Source organism: Dermacentor variabilis, chromosome 7, assembly GCF_050947875.1.
Source record: "Dermacentor variabilis isolate Ectoservices chromosome 7, ASM5094787v1, whole genome shotgun sequence".
NCBI lineage: Eukaryota > Metazoa > Arthropoda > Arachnida > Ixodida > Ixodidae > Dermacentor > Dermacentor variabilis.
The window spans coordinates 79,378,910-79,398,307 of NC_134574.1; the positions used below are offsets into that span (position 1 = coordinate 79,378,910).

Consider the following 19,398-nt stretch of genomic DNA (forward strand, 5'->3'; position numbering starts at 1 on the left):
TAAGAACTCGTGACTTACGTTATTACCTAATTGACGACAGTCGGACAGAAAGTAGACAGGTTCAAAAGTCCTGCAAATGCCTCCGACCTGTCGGGCTTTGTTGCCGATACTGTTAGGAGTGAAAATACACCCACCCATTTTCATTTTAATAAGAGGTAATATACGCTCGCTTGTGATGCAATTTTTCAGTCACTTTTTATTAGAACAATATTACGAGAGCGCATACACTGGAGGTGTATCTTCTGAGATAGAGCCGCCTCTAGAGTAAATACATTTTTACTTCAAAAAGATAAAAACAAGGCTTTTCCAGTTTTGCAAAAATGTTCCAGAAGCCATCAAAGCTGATCATCTATGTAAGCGAACAGATTCCTGAAATTCTGAAACCACCGAGTTATCCATAGAATTTTGTTTACCTGTGAAATGCATCGGAAAAACCATCAAGACAATGAAAACAGAGAATTTGAGAGTATCTCCTACTCGATACTAGCGTCCGCTCTTGTGGACACATGCTATGAAGGCAAGTACTGCTCAGAGAAAATGAACGGGGCATTAGAATTACGTGCCTTCCTTAGCCTCGACCATGGATTACTCTGCTTCAAAGGGGGATACTTTTCTCGGCTAAGGCGGCCGTTAGAAAAAATAACGATCATGACTGCGAGCGTTTTCGCAAGTCTTACTCTGCGCCACCAGCGTCGACGACTGTGAGCAATTTTTCTAGAGCAAAGTACATCTTATCGAAAAGTCCCAATGCATTCCAATCATGGAATTTATCAGCCGACATCATGGACCCTGCTTCCAAAGGCGAGCGCTACGTGTCAGCCATGGTGGCCGTTAAAAAAGAAGGAAAAAAAATGGCCGTGAGCAGCTCGCGAGGCATTTTTGCAACTTCGGTCAAGTTGCTTTTGACTCGCCAATTCCTTCTTGTAGGCTTCTGCAATGGTGCTAAAAGAAATTTTGAAAGCGTTTACTCAGTCCATTGGCTACATTTTTTGCCGCGAGGAAGAAGGTATTGGTAGGAAGGAAGAAAATGAACTTTATTCAAGGTTCTGCAGGCCACGAGAGCTTTGCGCTCTCATGGAACGGCCGTCTCCCACGACAGAACTGGCAGGTTGAGTTTCCTGGTGGCGTCGTGGCGTGCTGGACTGCCCAAAGTTGGGGAGCGCGTTCTTCGCTCCGGATTGCTTCTTCAAACTTGCACTTGTCCGGGTCAGAGTTAATGTGAGCTTGCGAGTCCGGCCACAGTATATGATAGATGTTAAGGGATCTATTGCAATTGGTCCAATAAGACTTGTCGTAGAGCTCATGCATGTATTGGTGTAGTGTCTGTGCTTTGAATATTTAAACATCATGTGATTTGAAATGGTTGTTGACTAAAGTGTAATATTCCTAACTGGTCAATAAAGCATTTTGTCATCTTCTATCTTAGATATTTTCTTAACCTTTGCTTTTCATGTAATAACGACACACAAATTTCAACTGCGCTTGTCATGCCATGTTTTATTGTGATAGAAATTGTACGATGGTCCTTGCTCAGCCATGCAGTGAGCTTCGAGCAACAAAAGTCCTGTCTTGGACGGGTGAATAATTCTGCGTTCTTGCGTCTTCGCCTTTGGATGTTGCTAGGTGCTGCTCTCGCATTCATGCACGTGATGCTCTCTAATCCATGGGCTGTTCTGGGAAAGCACGGCTTTCAGAACGTATCAGAATGCTGACTACAGTGTACATTAAAAAAAAACTACAGAGATAACTTCCATACACTGAAAATCATTTCTGCCGTGCCAGCTTGATGAAAGAAGAGCAGTAGATGACTCAGTGCATGACATCCTGTAGGTAGAGCACTAATATACTACATACGTGAAAGAGAAGTGTCTTATATAGACGAAAGTGATCTCAACATATGTTGCGTGAAATTCGAAGTACTACTGTCATTTCTTATGTGTGCGACCAGGATACAGTTTTTAAGTAGCAGCGCCGCCACCTCGGAGTTCTCACGCGAGGAGGAAGAGGAATAAACATTTATTGATGATACGATTGGATTGGATTGTAAAACTTTATTTGTCCAACAGATGTTGGGAAGGCTTTAAGTCTTCCCACCTAGACGACGGCCAGGAGTCCTTGGACCCTAGCGGCGATTTCGGCCAGTTGGACGGTCTTCAGTTGAATTTCCGGATCGGCGCTGAGTAATAAGGTCTCCCATTGTTCTAATGACTTTATTCTTCCCTCAGAGGGAGCCTGTGGGCATTCCCACAGAATGTGATTAAGATTAGCCCTGGCTTTACATAGCTTACACTGGCTGGAGCACTGACCCGGGTAGTAGAGGCTGCACGACACCGGGCTTGGAAACGAGTTGGTTTGCAGGCGACGCCAAGTGGAGGCCTGGCTCTTGTTTAACGATGCATCAGCCGGAGGATATTTAACCCGCCCTAGTCTGTAGTGTTATGTGATTTCTCTGTAGCACACTAAGCGGTCTCGCCCCGTGAAGCCTTCGGCTAGCCCACCAGCTCGGAATGTAAGTCCTCGAGCTAATTAGTGGGCCGCCTCGTTCCCAGCGAGGGAGGCGTGCGCAGGTGCCCAGATTATTTCAATTTTCCTGCTATCTCTGCAGGTCTGCAGGATTCTGTTCGCCTCGGGAGAAATTCTGCCTCTGGCAAAGTTCATCACCGCAACCTTAGAGTCGCTGACTATAATTTTGGCTGAAGTACTTCCAATTGCAAGTGCTATGGCAGATTCTTCTCCAATCTGAGAGCAATCCGTTGGAACTGTGCCACTGGCAATCAATCTTGTTTCAGCGCTCGCTACAGCTAGGGCCATGCGGCCGTTGCCATAGTCTGCAGCATCAACGTAGAGCGCGTCCTACGAGTTTTTGAAACGCTTCTCAAGAGCCGCGGCCCGTTTCCCTCTGCGTTCCTTGTGATGGATTGGGTGCATGTTTTGAGGTAGTGGTGGGATTATTAGTCGGTTCCGCACGCTTCGCGGCAGGTCGACATTGATGCCTTCCTGCCCCTCATAGTTTATGCCTAGCCTAGCTAGGATTTTCCTGCCCGTAGGGCTTCCCGTAAGTCTCTCATACTGCGAGATCCTCACTGTTTCAATAATCTCCTCAAGAGTGTTGTGGAGCCCTACAGCTAAAGGCTTTTCATTTGCAGTGCGGATGGGAAGCCCCAGCGCCTGTTTTATACTTTTACGTATGATGCCCTCAATCCTCTTCTTTTCGAATGACCTAAAACTGAGGAAGGGAGCAACATAAGCTCCCTTCCTCAGTTCTTTTGATGAACCCATATGGGTTCATCAAAAGAAAAACCTCGCACTTGAAGGAAAATTCGTCCGAAGGGCGCTGTTTTCTGATCTGAGTCCCGGACCAGGACGCATCTTTCTTCAACTGCGAGGTGTTTGTTTCGAGGACCCCGTAAGGGTTTCCTTTGTAGCAATTGCTACGAACGGGTGAATGTCTGATTTACCCTTCATTAACTACTTCTCTCCACCGTGCATGGTCGAGCGTTCGCGTCCCGGACCAGCACGAATTTCTCTTCAACTGCGGGGTTTTTCTTTTGAGGAACCCGCATGGGTTTCCTTTGTAGCATGTGCTACGAACGGGTGGATGTCTGAATTTCCTTTTATTATTTGCCATAATACGCCTAGAACAAATTTCCCTCCTTGCACTTGCGTTTCTTTACGGATGGTGAAATAACACAGACCTTTGCACTCGTCGCTCGTTTTAATAGAATCGTTCTCTATATCAGACGCAAGGAAAGAATAGTTGACACGACAGCAAAGGCAGCGGTAGGTGATTCTTCGAGTTGCCCACTGTGTTAAGACATACCACCACTACTCTTCATGACCCATGCCTGTAGAATATTAATATTTCACGCCGCTCTGAAACAGCGGAAGTAGACGTAATAAAGACGCATTACGGAACAGTATTGTCTTCTTTAACTGTTAAAACAGTTGCACCCTGCGGGGTATATATTTGTGCCACCACAATAATTGTCATCTGCCTTATTGCGTTTAATTTCTAGAAAATGCTGCGCTCGCTACTTTCCTGTCGAGAGTACTCTGTCATGCTGATAACGCGCATGTCATTCGTGACTTGGAAGTACCGGCTCGCTGCGTCAAAGGAAGGAAATGCGGACAAGACAGATGACGATTATTGTTCTGCGGCAAATATAAACACGAAAGGGTACAAGGTTTTTAAGAGCGTACTGCTTACGATGACTTAAGAGCAGCAGCCATCTTGAGGGCATTGAGAGGGCATGAAGAAGGCTACGCGATAAGCTATCTTCGTTCCTGGGATACAATGTGATGTCACCAGCGAAGGCTGTCACCTTCACAACACCGCTACTAGGCAGTGAGAGACCGCACATGTAAGGGCCTCAGTATTGAGCGCAGAAATGGATAAAGGCTGAACGCAAACAGTACTGAGGATAGAGGGCATCCTTGACGAACGCCGCGATTAACGGTAAATTAAGAGAAAATTAAATTATATGGTTTTACGCGCCGAAACCACTTTCTTATTATAAAACACGCCGTAGTGGGGGACTCGGGAAATTTCGGCAACCTGGGGTTCTTTAACGTGCAACTAAATCTAAGTACACGGGTGTTTTCGCACTCTGTCCCCATCGATATGCGGCCTCCGGGGCCGTGATTCGATCCCGCAACCTCGCGCTTAGCAGCCCAACACCATAGCCACTAAGCAACCACGGCGGGTCAGTAACGGAAAATGGTGCACTTTCCCGACCATCAAGAAAGGCACGATTCTAACGAATTGGGCACTGTTCGTTTCACTTTGCAGACTGCTCGACGCCTCTGCCTTATGGCGGTGCGAGCCACTGCTCCTGGCTGCGCGCTGCAGCTGGCATGGCCCACATTTTCGCTGACGCACGCGACATGAAAAAGTAAATTGAATTCTGGGCTTTCAGTCAATGATGTCATTATGGGGCACATCATTATGAGGGGAACGCGGGATTAAATTGAACACCCGGGGGGTCTTTAGCGTGCGCCCAATGCACGGGACATGGGCGTCTCACAACGTACCTAAATATACTTACTCTTCCATACATTTTTTAAAATATATTCGCCTCAAGGATCCCGGGCCCTCTATGAGGAGGCAAACCAAACCAGTAAGGCATGGCCCGACACCTGGCGCAGGAAGAGGAAAGCTAGGGAACCACCCAATACATACTTTCATAAAATTATCTGTAGAGGAGGCTCTGGTGGAGTAGTGTAAACGGGAGCTGCAGCCGGGCCGGTTCAGCCACCAAGGAAATTATTGGAGGTACCTGGATTTGCCTAAACTTTGTCATTCAAGCTTTAATCGTATCTCCGACTTCGTAAGTTCATTTTAAAGAAAGCACCATCTAATAAATGGTACACAATATAATAGCATCCACCGACAGGATACCAACACGGGACACCTAGCACAGAAGTCCGACACTGAAACCATTACGACACGAACACGTGCACCGACTAGCGGCATTAGGCACCCTTATCAATTTGTTGCAAGCAAGTCACCGTCTTGAGACGCTTGACGCGTTGCAATTTGCACATGTGGACAAGTTTACTCCAGCCGATACCTCCCGAAAAACGGGAAAACATTCTCTAAAATGTTTAGCTACCTATGGCATCGCTCCTTCAAATTATGGGGAAAACATCAACTGCTCCAACGCGCTAAAAGTGAAGTTTTGCGAGAGGAACAATTTTTTCAATTCGTCGTAGCATGAAGCTTCCCCTTCATTTTGTCATGGTTTCGAAGATTAGAGTTTTTAATAAAACGAAAATGAGACATCCACCCTAACGTAGCTAAGCGCGAGAAAAGGATTTTAGACCTGTTTTTACCTGTCAGACCTATTTTTAATATTGTTAGTCCAGTACACACGTCTCTGTACTCAATTGTTCTTATCCTTAAGGAAAACAAGAAACGAGGCGTCACTATAAGTGCTAAAACTGACTGCTATGGAACGAAGCCTTGATGTGGAATTTGAAAAATACCTGAGCTAAACGCCAAGCCACAACCATAGTCAAATATATTTTTCTTGTAGTCGTGCACAGTTCCCCGTACTTTCTTTTTTTTTCAGTGCGTAGATGTTTGTGATGTGAATGTGGACTTAGTTGTGATATATTTATTCGTACAACAAACAAAAGTACTCTTGAAGCACGTAGAACATTCTGAACGAAATACAGCGCGAAACAACAAAGCAGAACGAAACACGATACGAGCGCGGACAAGCAACTGTAGTCTATTGTGAGAAATACTCCCATATATATATATATATATATATATATATATATATATATATTTATATATATATATATATAGGAAAGAGACGACGAACTTTTAGGCAGACTTATTTACTGAACGTTTTCGGCTTGTGGACCAGCCTTCGTGAGAGTACAGTAATGCATGAACAACACACACACGACTTTAAAGGCACCCTATCAAGAGCAGAGGGCGCACTATCTGCACTGACTAGACCATACACTGCGCATCATAGTTCATTATCGTTGCGCATTACAAATGATTATCAATGACACGCAGTTTTGAATACAAAAAATGAAATGCAGATGTGTTCAGGATACAATATATACAAACATGACTCTCAGGTAAGTGCCAACGGTTACCATGATTATGTGTGGTGAAAACAAAATGCAGATACAGATACAAATGCAAGAACACATGCAGATACAAAGGCGTGATGTTTAGCACGTGGCATCTCTAAGTGCATCCTCGAATTATATAAAAATTGAGGTGTTAAGCGAGAAACATCAAGCCACAGCCACATACGTCAAAAAGGCCAGATGTAAAAAAAAGAGCGTTGAAATTATACATGTACACTGTGTGGGGAATGTATATTTGTGCTCAACCTAAAGTTCGGCAGGTTAGTTTCCCTTCGTTTTCATTTATTCCTGACGAGACAGTGTTAAATTTATGAATCAGGTAAGATTCGCGAAGCTCGCGGTCATGGCTGGTGCGGAATCCAGCTTCGAGTATTGTTACTTTGAGATTGTTGAATGAGTGGCCCGGCATGTTAACATGTTTCGAGAGTGGTAGATTTGGTTGGGATTTGGCATGCGACCTGTGGTTGTTAAAACGGATCCTGAAAGGTGTTTCAGTCTGGCCTATGTATTGCATGTGGCAAGCGCTGCACTCGAGCAAGTACACTACGTTATATGAATCACAGTTGAAGCTGCCTTTGATTGTGAACGTAAATTGGCTGGCTGTGCTGGTGGCAGTCAATGTAGGTGTTATATGAGCACATACTTTGCAACGTGGTTTATTGCTGCGGCTTCAACCGGTCGGGTTAGAAGTGGCGATTTTTGAAGACGTTAGTATGTCAGCTATGGTGTTCGAACGTCTATACAAGACACGAGGTGGCTCAGGAAAAAGGGCTTTGAACCTGTCGCTTTGGGTGAGAATGTTGTAGTGTTTGCGGAGTATGCCTGAGACCTTAGGGTTAGATGCGTAATGTGTTAGTATGAAATTAGCCCACCGGGAGGCACTGGGCTTGTTTCTGCCTTTAAGAAAATCCATCCGGTCATGTCCTGCAGCTCGGCGTATCGCGTCATCGACCATCTTTTCTGGATATTTATGGTTGAGGAGTTTCTTTTTGAGTTCCTGGCAACAAGAATTGAAATCTTCTTCGGAACATATGCGCTTAACACGCTGTGCCTGGCTATAAGGAATCGCAGTCTTGCAATGACGCACATGGCTACTTTCAACATGAAGAAATTGATGATTATCAGTAGGCTTTTTGTAGAGTTTTGTGATTAGGCGTCCGTCGGCAATAGTAATCGTGACGTCAAGAAAGTCTGCAGATGACGGCGAGTAATGATGTGTGAATTTGATAGCGGTGTGTGCCTGGTCGAATGCCGCAATGAAGTTCCAGAGTTCTGTTTCGTTATGCGTCCAAATACAAAATATATCGTCGATGTAGCGTTTAAAGTAGATAGGTTTTAGTCATACACTGTTAAGGAACGCGTCTTCGAGCAATCCCATGAAGACGTTTGCATAGTTAGGGCCTATTTTCATTCCCATCGATGCTCCACTAATTTGTACATAATCAGAATTATTAAATTCGAAGTTGTTAAACTCGAGAACTAACTTCAGCAGAGCCTCAAGGGTTGAGCTGTCAATGGGGCTATTACACTGGAGGTGTTCATAGGATTTCAAGACAGCCTGAATGCCATCCCTATGGGGAATATTCGTGTAGAGGGAAGTGACATCCATCGTCACCAGAAGCGAGCCTTGAGCAGCGGTTAAATCTATTATGTCGTGAAGAAAAGCATTAGTATCCTTAACGAACGAAGAAAATGGGGCTGGAATAGATTGGATTAAACTGCCCACGTAACGAGAGATGTTTTCTGTGACTGTTCTGATGCCGGATACAATGGGACGGCCTGGATTACCTGGTCTATGTATCTTGGGCAGCAGGTAAAAGCGTCCGGCTTTTGGACTAAGTGGGATCTAGGAGCGTGCTGTTTTATCGTCGATCTTGTGCTGCTTCACCACTGCTTTCATGGTGTCCTTAATAATGGAAACGAATTTGTCGGTAGGATCACCGGGAAATTCTTTATAAAATGTGCCGTCAGATAACTGTCTTTCGACTTCTTTGTTGTAATTTTGTTTTGTCATTATCACGACTGAAACAGTAGTCATCGGTGATTCACAACTGAAGTAGGTATACCACTACTTTAATGATTTACGAAGCGCAGTGTATGGTCTAGTCAGTGCAGATAGTGTGCCCTCTGCTCTTGATAGGGTGCCTTTAAAGCTGTGTGTGTGTTGCTCATGCATTACTGTACTCTGACGAAGGCTGGTCCACCAGTCGAAAACGCTCAGTAAATAAGTCTTCCTAAAAGTTCGTCATCTCTTTCCCGCGTATATATATATATATATATATATATATATATATATATATATATATATATATATATATATATCCTGGCAAAAAACGTGTAGTAATGGAGTGGAGCAATGTCTAGTTTACACAGCATCACAGGCGGCCTCTACAGGGGCATGTCACAAGGCATGCGAATACTCCAGCAATCTTCCAGCAGTTCTATCTTTGTCCCTTGGTTTCATTCGGCAACATATTAGACGACGGCTGCCCTTTCACTGAAGCTCCTTGGTCGATGAATCAGTTATTGAAACGCCGTCCCGTTCGGCCGATGTAGCACTTCCCGCAGGACCGAGGAGTATGATACACTACAATATGTTACGTCAATATGGAATATGAACTCGCCCAGAATTTGGTACTCCTATAGAACATTCATATGTCTTGTCTTTAAATGAATCAATGAATAAATTAGTTATGATGAGGATCGTTCATAGCCTTATTAACGCGATAGCGTTAAAGGCCCCGTATCGCACATTATACGGCGTTGAAGTCCAGCGTCCCGCGTCGCACGTCGCTTCGGCAAATAGAATTCCGAACAACGCATACCCAACCACGCAGGCCCTCCATATGGCGAAAGGAAGTTATTGCACTAATTTAATTCGCCAATCTAAAATACGTGATAAAATTGTAAAGTAAGACGTACACAGAACCTAGGTACGTGATCGTGCCGGATTATAATTTTAATATACTAGAAAACATTCTGTTATGCGGGGACTCAGAATTCTGTTATGCGGGGACTCAAACATAAACACTTTCAAGGCGATAGCATTTTCCAGCAGCCGTTTGAGTTCTATCTTAGTTGGAGTGGCGCTCGCCGCCAGCGTTTCCAGGTAAACTTTACGGCTACCTAAGCTGCAGTTGTCGGGAAGCGTTAGAAGCACTAAAGGATCATTGAATGCTATCGCGTTCAACTCTTAAAGGCGAACGTTGAGCGTCCTTAAAAGTTGGAAATAGGGGATTGGCAAGAGGAGAAATAAGATAAATATTTACGTAGAAAATAAAAAGGGTATTTGCAAATAACCGAGGGAAGATGGAAAGGTACGGCCTTTGGGGTATGAAATTATATAAGTATTTTTTTCAGTCTCCTGTGATCTTGTAGAGAGCCAGGAGACGCTTGCCAGTCTGTACTTACGAAGTTACTGATTCGTGCAGTGACAGGATTGTCCCTGTGTACATTTGGCTACTACTGTGAGAAATAAGACAAAAGAGTTTATATGAAATCGGCCCCAATTATATTTAGCGGCTTATGAGTTGGACTAGTGCCGGCACCGAAATGATGGCGCAGCTACAAAGCCATATTGGTGTTTCACACACTTTTCATGTTCCGAACCACACACGGGCGGTCCATTTCTACAAGCACCAATCCCGCCATCTATATTATTTGAACTAATCATTATGCTAATAAATCAGCCCAACTCGCCAAATTGTTGAAGGAGTATCGAGAACCAGTCCTACCTCATCGTTAATTTTCAAGCTCTCTTCATACAACAGTACAATTGTGCATGCCTAAGTGGCGACATAAACAAAAAACTCCGGACACATTAGCTGTAGTGAACTTCCGAAGTTTGAATGTTTTGTTTATGGCTTAAGCATACTTGAACGCTTGTTGAAGAAGCATAGCTACAAGATTTCAAAGCGCACCATAAATTCTTAACTTCAACGTACAATACAGAGAAACAGCTATACATTACAACACTACGAATCATAACACTTTGATTTTCAGACATCACCAGCACCAACGCCATGCCATTTCTTTGATTTTCCTCATCGTAAAAGCACCATCTACCACCATTATTCGACACTTGTGAGCTGCATAACTAGTCATGTAGCACCGCTTCTTGAAGCAACGGGACCGCGACTATGACCGAGCTGTGATCTATCCACTCCGGTAAAGCCACAGCCGCAATATATCAACACATTTACCAGTTTTTAGCGTCAATCATAGCAACCAGGTAATTAGGCCACCAGGGCATTGAAGAGAAACTGTACTAACACTAGAATGACGGAACCTGCGCCCACCTATCTAAACTAACATGGTGAAAAATACAGCGGCAGAAGACGTCAAAAGCCGAAGGATACGTTGGCACTCTTCGTAAAACGGATAATATGTTTTCGTGGCTCAGCTACGAAGAAACTTTTTTGACAGCTGTAGCAGCTCGAGTCTGGCCACATACGAAGGTGCTATGATGTCCAAAAATGTGCTCAGCTCTTAGTTGTCAGTACTTGAAGCCCACTCCTGAATTCGTCAACATAGTGTTCATGCATGAAACAATGAAGCACAGCAACCAATAATCAGGCACAGCAGACATTTCGTAAATGAAGATGTCAGCAATAAGTTCATCCACGTACAGTGCAATGATCGGCGAATTTCATTGGGCGCAGCATCTCAGTGATAACGGTGCCATGCATCCGAGAAGCGCACACACAAAACTATAAGGAAGGTATAAATTTTGGGCTGGGAAAGGCGACCGCTCACGCATAGTCTCGAAAATCAATCGTAAAACGTGCACTTCGATGCAGGGTTCATCTTGGAACCGACGGGACAATCGAAGGCTTTGGCAAACGGCGCGAAGTTCATGACAGCCTTGTTGCAGTCGCCGCCATAGATGTTGTGGGCAGGCGTCGTTGCGCAAGCGGCGAGGCAGGCGGTTATGAAAAACACCTTTTCCTCCGTCAATTCCTGGAAAGAATAGCCAGAATTTATTTTCTTTGGTCATTAACAGCAAACGGCGCACGTAATGGTTGCAACTTATGTCACCGTAGCTTTCACAAGTAGAAATTTCACAAGAGTCTGAAACACGTGCTACAAAACATTTACACTTCTCTTGGTATGCGTTTGTTTCTGTGACTTTAAATATATTTTTCGCTATAAAGCTATCTTTCTTTTCTTTCAGTAGCGTTCGCAGGAAGGCCTGTATTGGCAAAAGGAAACTGAAGTAACATCTCTAAGTCCATTGTTGAGAAACTGCAGCAAAGTCTCAGCAAAGTTAATTTCCATCACCAAATGGGCATACGGAGTTAAGGAACATCTGGCTTCAGTCCAGCATATCGAGTTCCATCGTTGCCCATTCTTTCTTACTCTTTATCGTCGAGAAATTGCCGAAAAGATCGTGACGAACTTATATGCGAAATGCCGTAGGGTAGTTAGTGCACTCCCGATTATGATGGGGACTGGAAGCCCGGAAACAGTCTCTGGGTGAATGACTGTAAAGCAGCAGCCGTTGTCGCACGGAACCTCAAGGAACCAAGATCCGTATTCATCAGAGTCGACTGTGGGATACAAGTCAATAGGAACAGGATGGATCTCGTGCGGCTAGAGCCGAACGCTGATGACAAGGCAGGTAGTTCAGAATTCCCACAGGGCGTAAGCTCGCCAAGCACCGCCAAAATTTGATCAATCTACTAAGTTAGCACATTGCCGACTCAGATGAAGAAAGACCGCTTGTTCCGTTGCCTGCATATGGCGCGACACTTTCGGGAAGAAGAATGATTGTGCCGGAACATTACGGATACCAGCACACTAAAAATTGTGGTCTCGTGGTTAAAGTGTGCTTGTAGCGCGTCCAGTGTCTGAGGTTTGCATACTGTGATCAGTGTGATTGACTTTGAACCAGTGCAGTGATTTAGCCCGCGGCTTCCAGCAACATCTCTGCAAGATTGACAAATGCAGAAGAGGGATAGAGAGAGAGTAAACTTTATCGAAGAGAGGACCCTAGCGTAGGTAGCTCTTCCACTCTGCAGTGGGTGGTCCCCTCAGCCCAGGAATCTAACGGCCTCCTACTCCATTGGTTAACAATGTTGAGCTGGTCTGTCGAGCCTGAGCTGGACAGCGCTGCGTTCCATTGTCGTGTGATGGGGTGCGTTAGGGGTTGGAGCTGTGGTGGTGCTCGCGCAAGCCCATACCATGTGGTAAAGTGTTGCGCACTGATCGCAGAGTCGCAGTGCAGCGCAGTGTGTATGGCGTCGTAGAGGCTCACGTGAGGATGTGTTTTTTGGGTTTTCGCCATATTACAGCTCCCCTCGCGTCAGAGCATTATGAGGTGGCGGTTGTGTTCTTCGTGAAAAAAACGATAGTGTTGTAGGATATGCGTGTAGGTGAATAGTATGGGCCAGGGTGAAACTGCTCGGCGCGGCCCTGTCGCGTCTCCTGGTGTGCATGTGCTCGGGCGTAGGCGTGTGCCTGCTGATTGCCGCGTAAGGACTCATGCCTCGGAGTCCCACGAGTTGCGTGCATGGCGGGAGCTAGTGTGCCCCAATCAGAATGCGATGTGCAGCCCTGAAAAGGTTGGTTCTGGAAACATTTCTGCATGCCGTCTGAGAGGCCGTCAGAACTATGACGCACACCCAGTGCGGTCTCGTCCTGACAGCTTACGCTGTCTCTAGTTCCTCTACTTCTGCAGCGCTCGCTCTGGAAACCGACGACGCATTTATTTCGGTCCCGTGATTGTCGACTACGCTGGTAGCAAATGCCGTGCTCCTTGCGGAGCTGGCCGCATCAACGTATAAGATATTGGGGTGGTTCTCACACTTCCTCTCGAGCGCCTGTGCTGGGGCATGTTGACGCCTGATGCGGAAGGTTGGGCGCATGTTTCTGAGTATTGGTGAGACGTGCATAGTTTCCTGTATTCGTGTTCGGATTTCTGTCAGTGCGCTGGATTTTCGTACGGTATATCCAAGACGTTCCAAGACGCAGTGTCCGGCTGTTGTGCGTTGTAGCCTTTCCTTCTGGTTCACCAGGTGGGCCTCTATAATTTCCCGTGCGTTGTTGTACACCCCAACGCACGGGAAAATGGAAAACATGTGGCGTTGAATCGAACGCAAGCAGCAATCCGATGAACACGCACCGAAATTATATCAAAATGTTCCGGCATTACACCGAGCGACGCTTCCACTCCAGCCTGCCCGCGTTGAATGAACGCTGAATGGAAATTCCTAGCATGAGATCTGTCTTTTTTGGCCCAGTTTCACCACAACTCTTCATCCTTTCTCCGCGAAATTTCAGCAACGCATCTGTCAAGGTGAGAGAACCCATAGGACACCTTTGGAGCCCGATTGTATCAATTTTAGACAATTTCGAGCCACTTTTGCGCTATGCCACGGGGCCGACGCGATAAGCCTAGCGTGCGACCCACTACTCCGAGCTCCTGCGGAGCGCGCAGCTGTGTTCCGCGCCACGCCTAAGGTCGACGCGTACTGTCGACATAGACAGTTTCGCCGCCTTCGCCGATACCGTTCGTAGCCATCCAAGCCGCCGACGTGGAATACCAAGACGAACGCGTCTCCATCAGCCCTGCCAAGCTTGAAGCCGACTCACACTGGATCCGTGCCGCGAAAGCACACCGTGCAGCAGCGGCCCACCAGCCCATCGCCTCGCCACCACCTGCCTGGCCACCTTCCATGACCCTACTCCACCGCCAGCCGCCACCCCCTGCGCCACCACTCTCCGTCGTCACGCTCTCCCGTCCTCGCCTCCCAGCGGAGGACTTCTAGATTGTCTTCAGACCGGGAGCAGGGCTTGACCTCCGCACTACCACTAACGGAGCCCTGCTTCATATCCTGCGTGCTTTTGCAGCAATCGACTACGCCACCGCCCGCGCCACCGACCATGTACGAAGAAATCCCTGACTGTCAGCACCCCATTTGAACCTCTCTACCTCTACAGCTGGGTCTCCTCCGTCTCTATCTCCGGGTCTCGGAGCTCCGCCTGGAACCCATCGCTTGCCCCTTTGCGTGCCTAGGCACCCACACCCGACAACGCTGCCCGCGGCTCGAATGCAACACCGAGAGCTCCCCAACCCAGGACGAGATCGTCCAAGATCTCCAATTCATGAATGTCAACACCACCTATGCCATTCTCCACGCACGCCAGATGGGGTGCTCCAAATCCATCCTCATCAGCTTTGTCTACCCTCTCCTTCACCATTGTCTTCAGCTGCGGGATCTACCAATGCCACCTATTCCGCCCGAAACTGAGGCTTGTACGAACTGCTGGGCTCCTGGCCACCGCGTGGATGTCTGCACCAAGCCCAAGTCCGCCCTTTGTCACCACTGCGGCCAGGCCCACAACGCAGTCGAGCCCCGACCTGCCTGCCTAGCTGCGTCCTGAGTAAGAGCACCCGCGTCACGGGCGCGGGCCCTAGCGCGCTCCGGTTCCATCGAAAGGGCCCGTCATTACCTCCGGCCACCTCCAAGCCCCAGCTTCCCCCACCAGCGCCACCCAACGGGCCCATCCTCAATACCTCCTGGCTTTCCCGCCCCCACCGCCGCTCTGTTTCCCGTGGTGCCCGGTCTGCCAGCCACCACCGCTCCGTCTTCTTCCGGCATCTCCCTAGATCGGAGGCGTCCACCGCCCCCACCACCACATCGCCGGTAAGCTCGAAAGCGCAGGCTCACGCCTGGAACCCCCAACTGCGGCCCTCGAGGCGACTATCTCTGCCCAGCAGCTCCATATTCTGGAGCTGTCGCACCAGCTGCAGGCCGCGCTACTGCGTCCGTCTTCCTCTGCTCCTCCTCCTTCGCAGCTCCCGAACTACCCCAGCCACCGGGAGCGCCGCACCAGCTGTGGAGCCAATCAATAAGGCATCCTTGGCTGAATCATCGCGCGCCTCCTCTCCCATGTGCAGCCCCCCACACTAACGCCGATCACCTTCATCCGACCCCGTCGCACCCGAGTGTGACGTCATTTGCGGAACATCCTTCTTCTTGAAGGCGTTTGAGCCGCGCGTCATGCCCACTTCGCGCGACTTGAGGTAGTACACTCTATTTGAGGAGCACGTCGCCAGTATCGACACTCGCGTGGCCGCCAGCAAATCCTACCTTATCTTCCTAGACACCAGGGTCACGGCCTTAGAGGCCTACCAGAGTGCGACTGAGGCTGCAGTCACGCACCTCTCGCTCCCCGCCCCCCACGCCCCAGCACCTACCCTAACTCCGTCGCGTGATCCCGGCATCCGTAACGGCCAGACACCCCACGCGCCTTAATCTCTGGCAGTGGAACTATAGGGGGTTCCATGGCAAATGGAACACCCTACAGCTCCACCTCCAGAACATACCTCCCTACCCTCTCCCCTCCGTAAAGCGCTCTGGGAACCCCTAACTCCCGTGAAGCTACGCGACTACACCTCATTTCATCTTTTTGACGCTCACCCAAACGTTGCCACGCTGGTGCACCGCGACCTGGCTGCCGTGCTGCACCAGATGGGCGTTTCGGACTGTGCCAATTTCCTCCTCGAATTCCTTGCTCGTCGTCGCACTGGCTGCCGGCGCGGTGAAAGAGGTGATCGAAGATGTTTCCGTGGGAGCAGTAGGGATCGTGGGAGACGCTGGTCCGCATATATTGTAAATCTAGAAGGCAGAGTGCCTTAGCAACCTCGGTTGAACGTGAGTGACTGAAAGGGTGCCGACGACCAAAATACGAAGCGGCCCCCTAACGCGTTTTACGCTAACCTAACGGAACGGTAGCCTAACCTAATGAGCCAGAGAAAGGAACACAATAATGCTCGCGACGTACCCGTTGTGAAAATACGTCGCGCCATCCTAACTGATTTAACGCTTAGTTAGCGTAACGCAACCTTAACGCAACCCAACCTAAGGTAACGTTAACCTAACCTAAATAACATAGCGTGGCCCAGACGCAAAGACAGTAATCCGCACGGTGTAACCGCTGTCGAATACATGGCGGCACCTTTTTGCGCTAACCTAAACCTAAGCTAACCCAACGTAACGTGGACGAGACCCAAAGCCAGTAAACCTTACGGCGTGACATAAGGCAATCGCGTTCAACCGTGGTTGTTAAGGCGCTGTGCGTTTTTTCACTCAAACGGGACCATTCAAAAACGCTTTTTAAAAGCCCAGCAGAGCAGGCCCGACCTATACTACGGCCGCTATCATTCTCCCAAGAAAATCAATTATGCTTTTTATTAAGATAGATTGCCGTAAGGCACGACAAAGTTATAATCCGGCATGACTGTTTCAGCACCAGCGCAGCACCTGTGAGAAAGTGTGCCCGTCAACGCACCTTCACACTCAGCGATCATCGAATCAGTGCCCGCTACTTCACCTGTTTCACGGCGCGAACAGCGAGCGTCTGAGCGTAAACAAACTCGACCCCACTCCGCTATGCCGGCACGCCTAGAAAGAAACGCGCGTAACACGCGAAAAGAAACGTCAGCGTAGTGCCTAGGCAGAGTCGCGTATTCATGGAGCAAAGGCCCCCAAATTTTATCTCTCGCACTCGCTCTTACTCGCGCCTGCGCAGAAACGTCGTGAGCCGCGAGAGAGAGAAAGAGTAAACGTTTATTGTAGTAGATGTTGTTTGGTTATGGTGGGTGGAGACCCTCTTCCAGGGCCCTACTGGTTGCAGTGGCTCGCCGGGCCTAGTCGAGGGAAGCCAGTTGGCTTCCTGATTCCACTTCCGCGAGTCGCGCCTCACACGACCTGTTATGAAGAGTGTTGTCTAGCATCGGCGAGATGGCAGCCGCCTGACGTAACGCGCACTGGAAAGTTATGTGTTCCAATGTCGGTGTACCTTCGCACCACGGGCATTTGTTGCTGCATTTGTCTGGGTACATATTGTGTAGCCTGTGTAAATGTGGGAAAGTGTTTGTTTGCAGGCGGCACCAGTCCTGTGCTTGCCGCCTGTCTAGGTCTAGGTGAGGATGGGCTTTCGTTCGCCTACTTAGTTGTTTTAATTCGGGGATTTCCCTTGGCGCATCGGGTGTTGACGTGTTCTCTTGGGCGGTGTGGCCCGCGGCTCGGCCTGCCATGCGTCGAGCGAAGCGGTCCGCCCGTTCGTTTCCCGCTATCCTTGTGTGCGTCGGACACCAGGTGATGCAATGATTCATAGTGAGTTAAGTTCCTAGGATGCGGAAAACGCAGCCCACTATAGTCCCCTCAAGGAAGAGGCGGCAGGCGTCCTGCGAGTCCGTCAGCACGTAGGCCGATTGGCCCTTAGCTTCCGCAGCGCGTATGGCCAGGGCTATGGCCACAGCTTTGGCCATTGCAACTGATTTCGTGTGTATGGGTGTTGCTACGGTTGTTCGTCCTTTTGTCAACGCTCATTCTGACTTAAGATTTTTTCGGTTGCTTGAGGAGTCGTTGGCAGCTGTGGTCCCCGGTAACCTGGGCACCCTCACACGAGCCGCACTTTGGCTCACCTAGGTGTCCGCCACTGGGTTTCTGTATCCGGAAGTTCGGCCCAATCGCAGGTCGGGCTGTGGACAGACGTCTGCCCTATGCCGTTTTCTACGGCATGTTTTGCACAGCTGAACAGTAAGCATGGTAAGAATGACACAGGTGTTCGCCTCCGTTGTAGTACACCACCTGAGGTAGTGACGGGCCGCAGAAAGTGAGGACGGCGCTCTTTGTTTCTCCGATCATTCTTGCTTGCATAAGTTCGACGCCTTGAGTCCGTATACAGATGCTTACTATGATGGTCTCCGGTGGCGTTCGGGGCAGAAATACGTGTATGACTCCTCGAATAGCTTCCTGTCCGGTGGCAGCGTATACATTAACGTCATGCGAACGTCCGTTGATAGCGAGGGAGTGGACTCGGCGTGCCTTCTCCGTGATCTCCTGACTCGATGTTAAAAGTACGGCGATATTGGAGCCGGGCTTTATATGGAGCGAAAATTGCTCACCTGTCATTTACGAGTCGCAGGCCATGACGATCGTCTCGGTGAGGGCCGGCGTGCTGATGGTTTTCAAAGGCAGTCCATGGTGGGGTCGGATAACTATCTTGAAGTTGTCCTTAGGAAGAGGAGGAAGTTTGGGAAGTTATCCTTAGTTTCGTTGGGTTAGTGCTGCCCGTTGAGTCAGTTTCTCACTTGCGCTCTCGAGCCTGTTGCTTCTTTTGCCGTAGTGTCAGGACTGTCTGCCAGTCGTCGTCCGTCCGCTGGCGTCCCCCGGCATTGTGGTGAACGGAGCCTGCTATTCCGTCTTCTATTCTGTCTAGATTTGTTAGATCCACGTTGTCTGCTGATGCGGTCTCACTTTGCATTGTCGTCATTGTCTGAAGTTTGCTAAGCGTTCCCGTAGCCATGCCCAGGCAGAACAGTGCCTGCCGTTCGCGTTTGTCACGCGTCGGAGCAGCACCGGCTGTTGCGCCCAGCTGGCGTTGGGGTTATTGACGCTGCTCAAAAGTCTCGGGTCTGTAGAATCACTTGGCTCCGCAAGCTTCACCAAGGGCCACGTGGGTAGCCCGCCCATGTTCCTTCTATCCTCACGAGTCTACTGGTATCTCGGTACCCTGAGTGGAGGCACTAGTCTCAGCTCAGCGAGAAAGGCCACGCCCCGCTTTACCTACTAGCCATTCTAAAAGTGTGACCTGGTTGCCAGAACCGGCAGCCTGAAGTCCGCCCACAACGCTAATTTTAACTTTCTTTTCTTTTGGTCTTCCCATCAATAAAAATTTTTCACCACCACCACAACCACCACCACCTGCACTCCCAAGACGCATTCGGCGTTGGAGCTCGCCGAAGTCGCCATATGAGGGGTTCGCTAGCAATAA

General features: G+C 48.6%; 1 protein-coding gene across 1 annotated transcript in view; it reads right to left on the bottom strand.

The window, feature by feature from the left end:
* Positions 1-10,062: 10,062 nt before the first annotated feature.
* The window catches only part of LOC142587557 (endothelin-converting enzyme 2-like), a 61,093-nt gene continuing 51,757 nt past the window's right edge, over positions 10,063-19,398 (bottom strand). Inside the window, exon 7 of the mRNA XM_075698662.1 lies at positions 10,063-11,571. Within this exon, the coding sequence (XP_075554777.1) occupies positions 11,383-11,571 (189 nt within the window). The 3' untranslated portion in view covers positions 10,063-11,382. The remainder of the gene's footprint in view (positions 11,572-19,398) is intronic.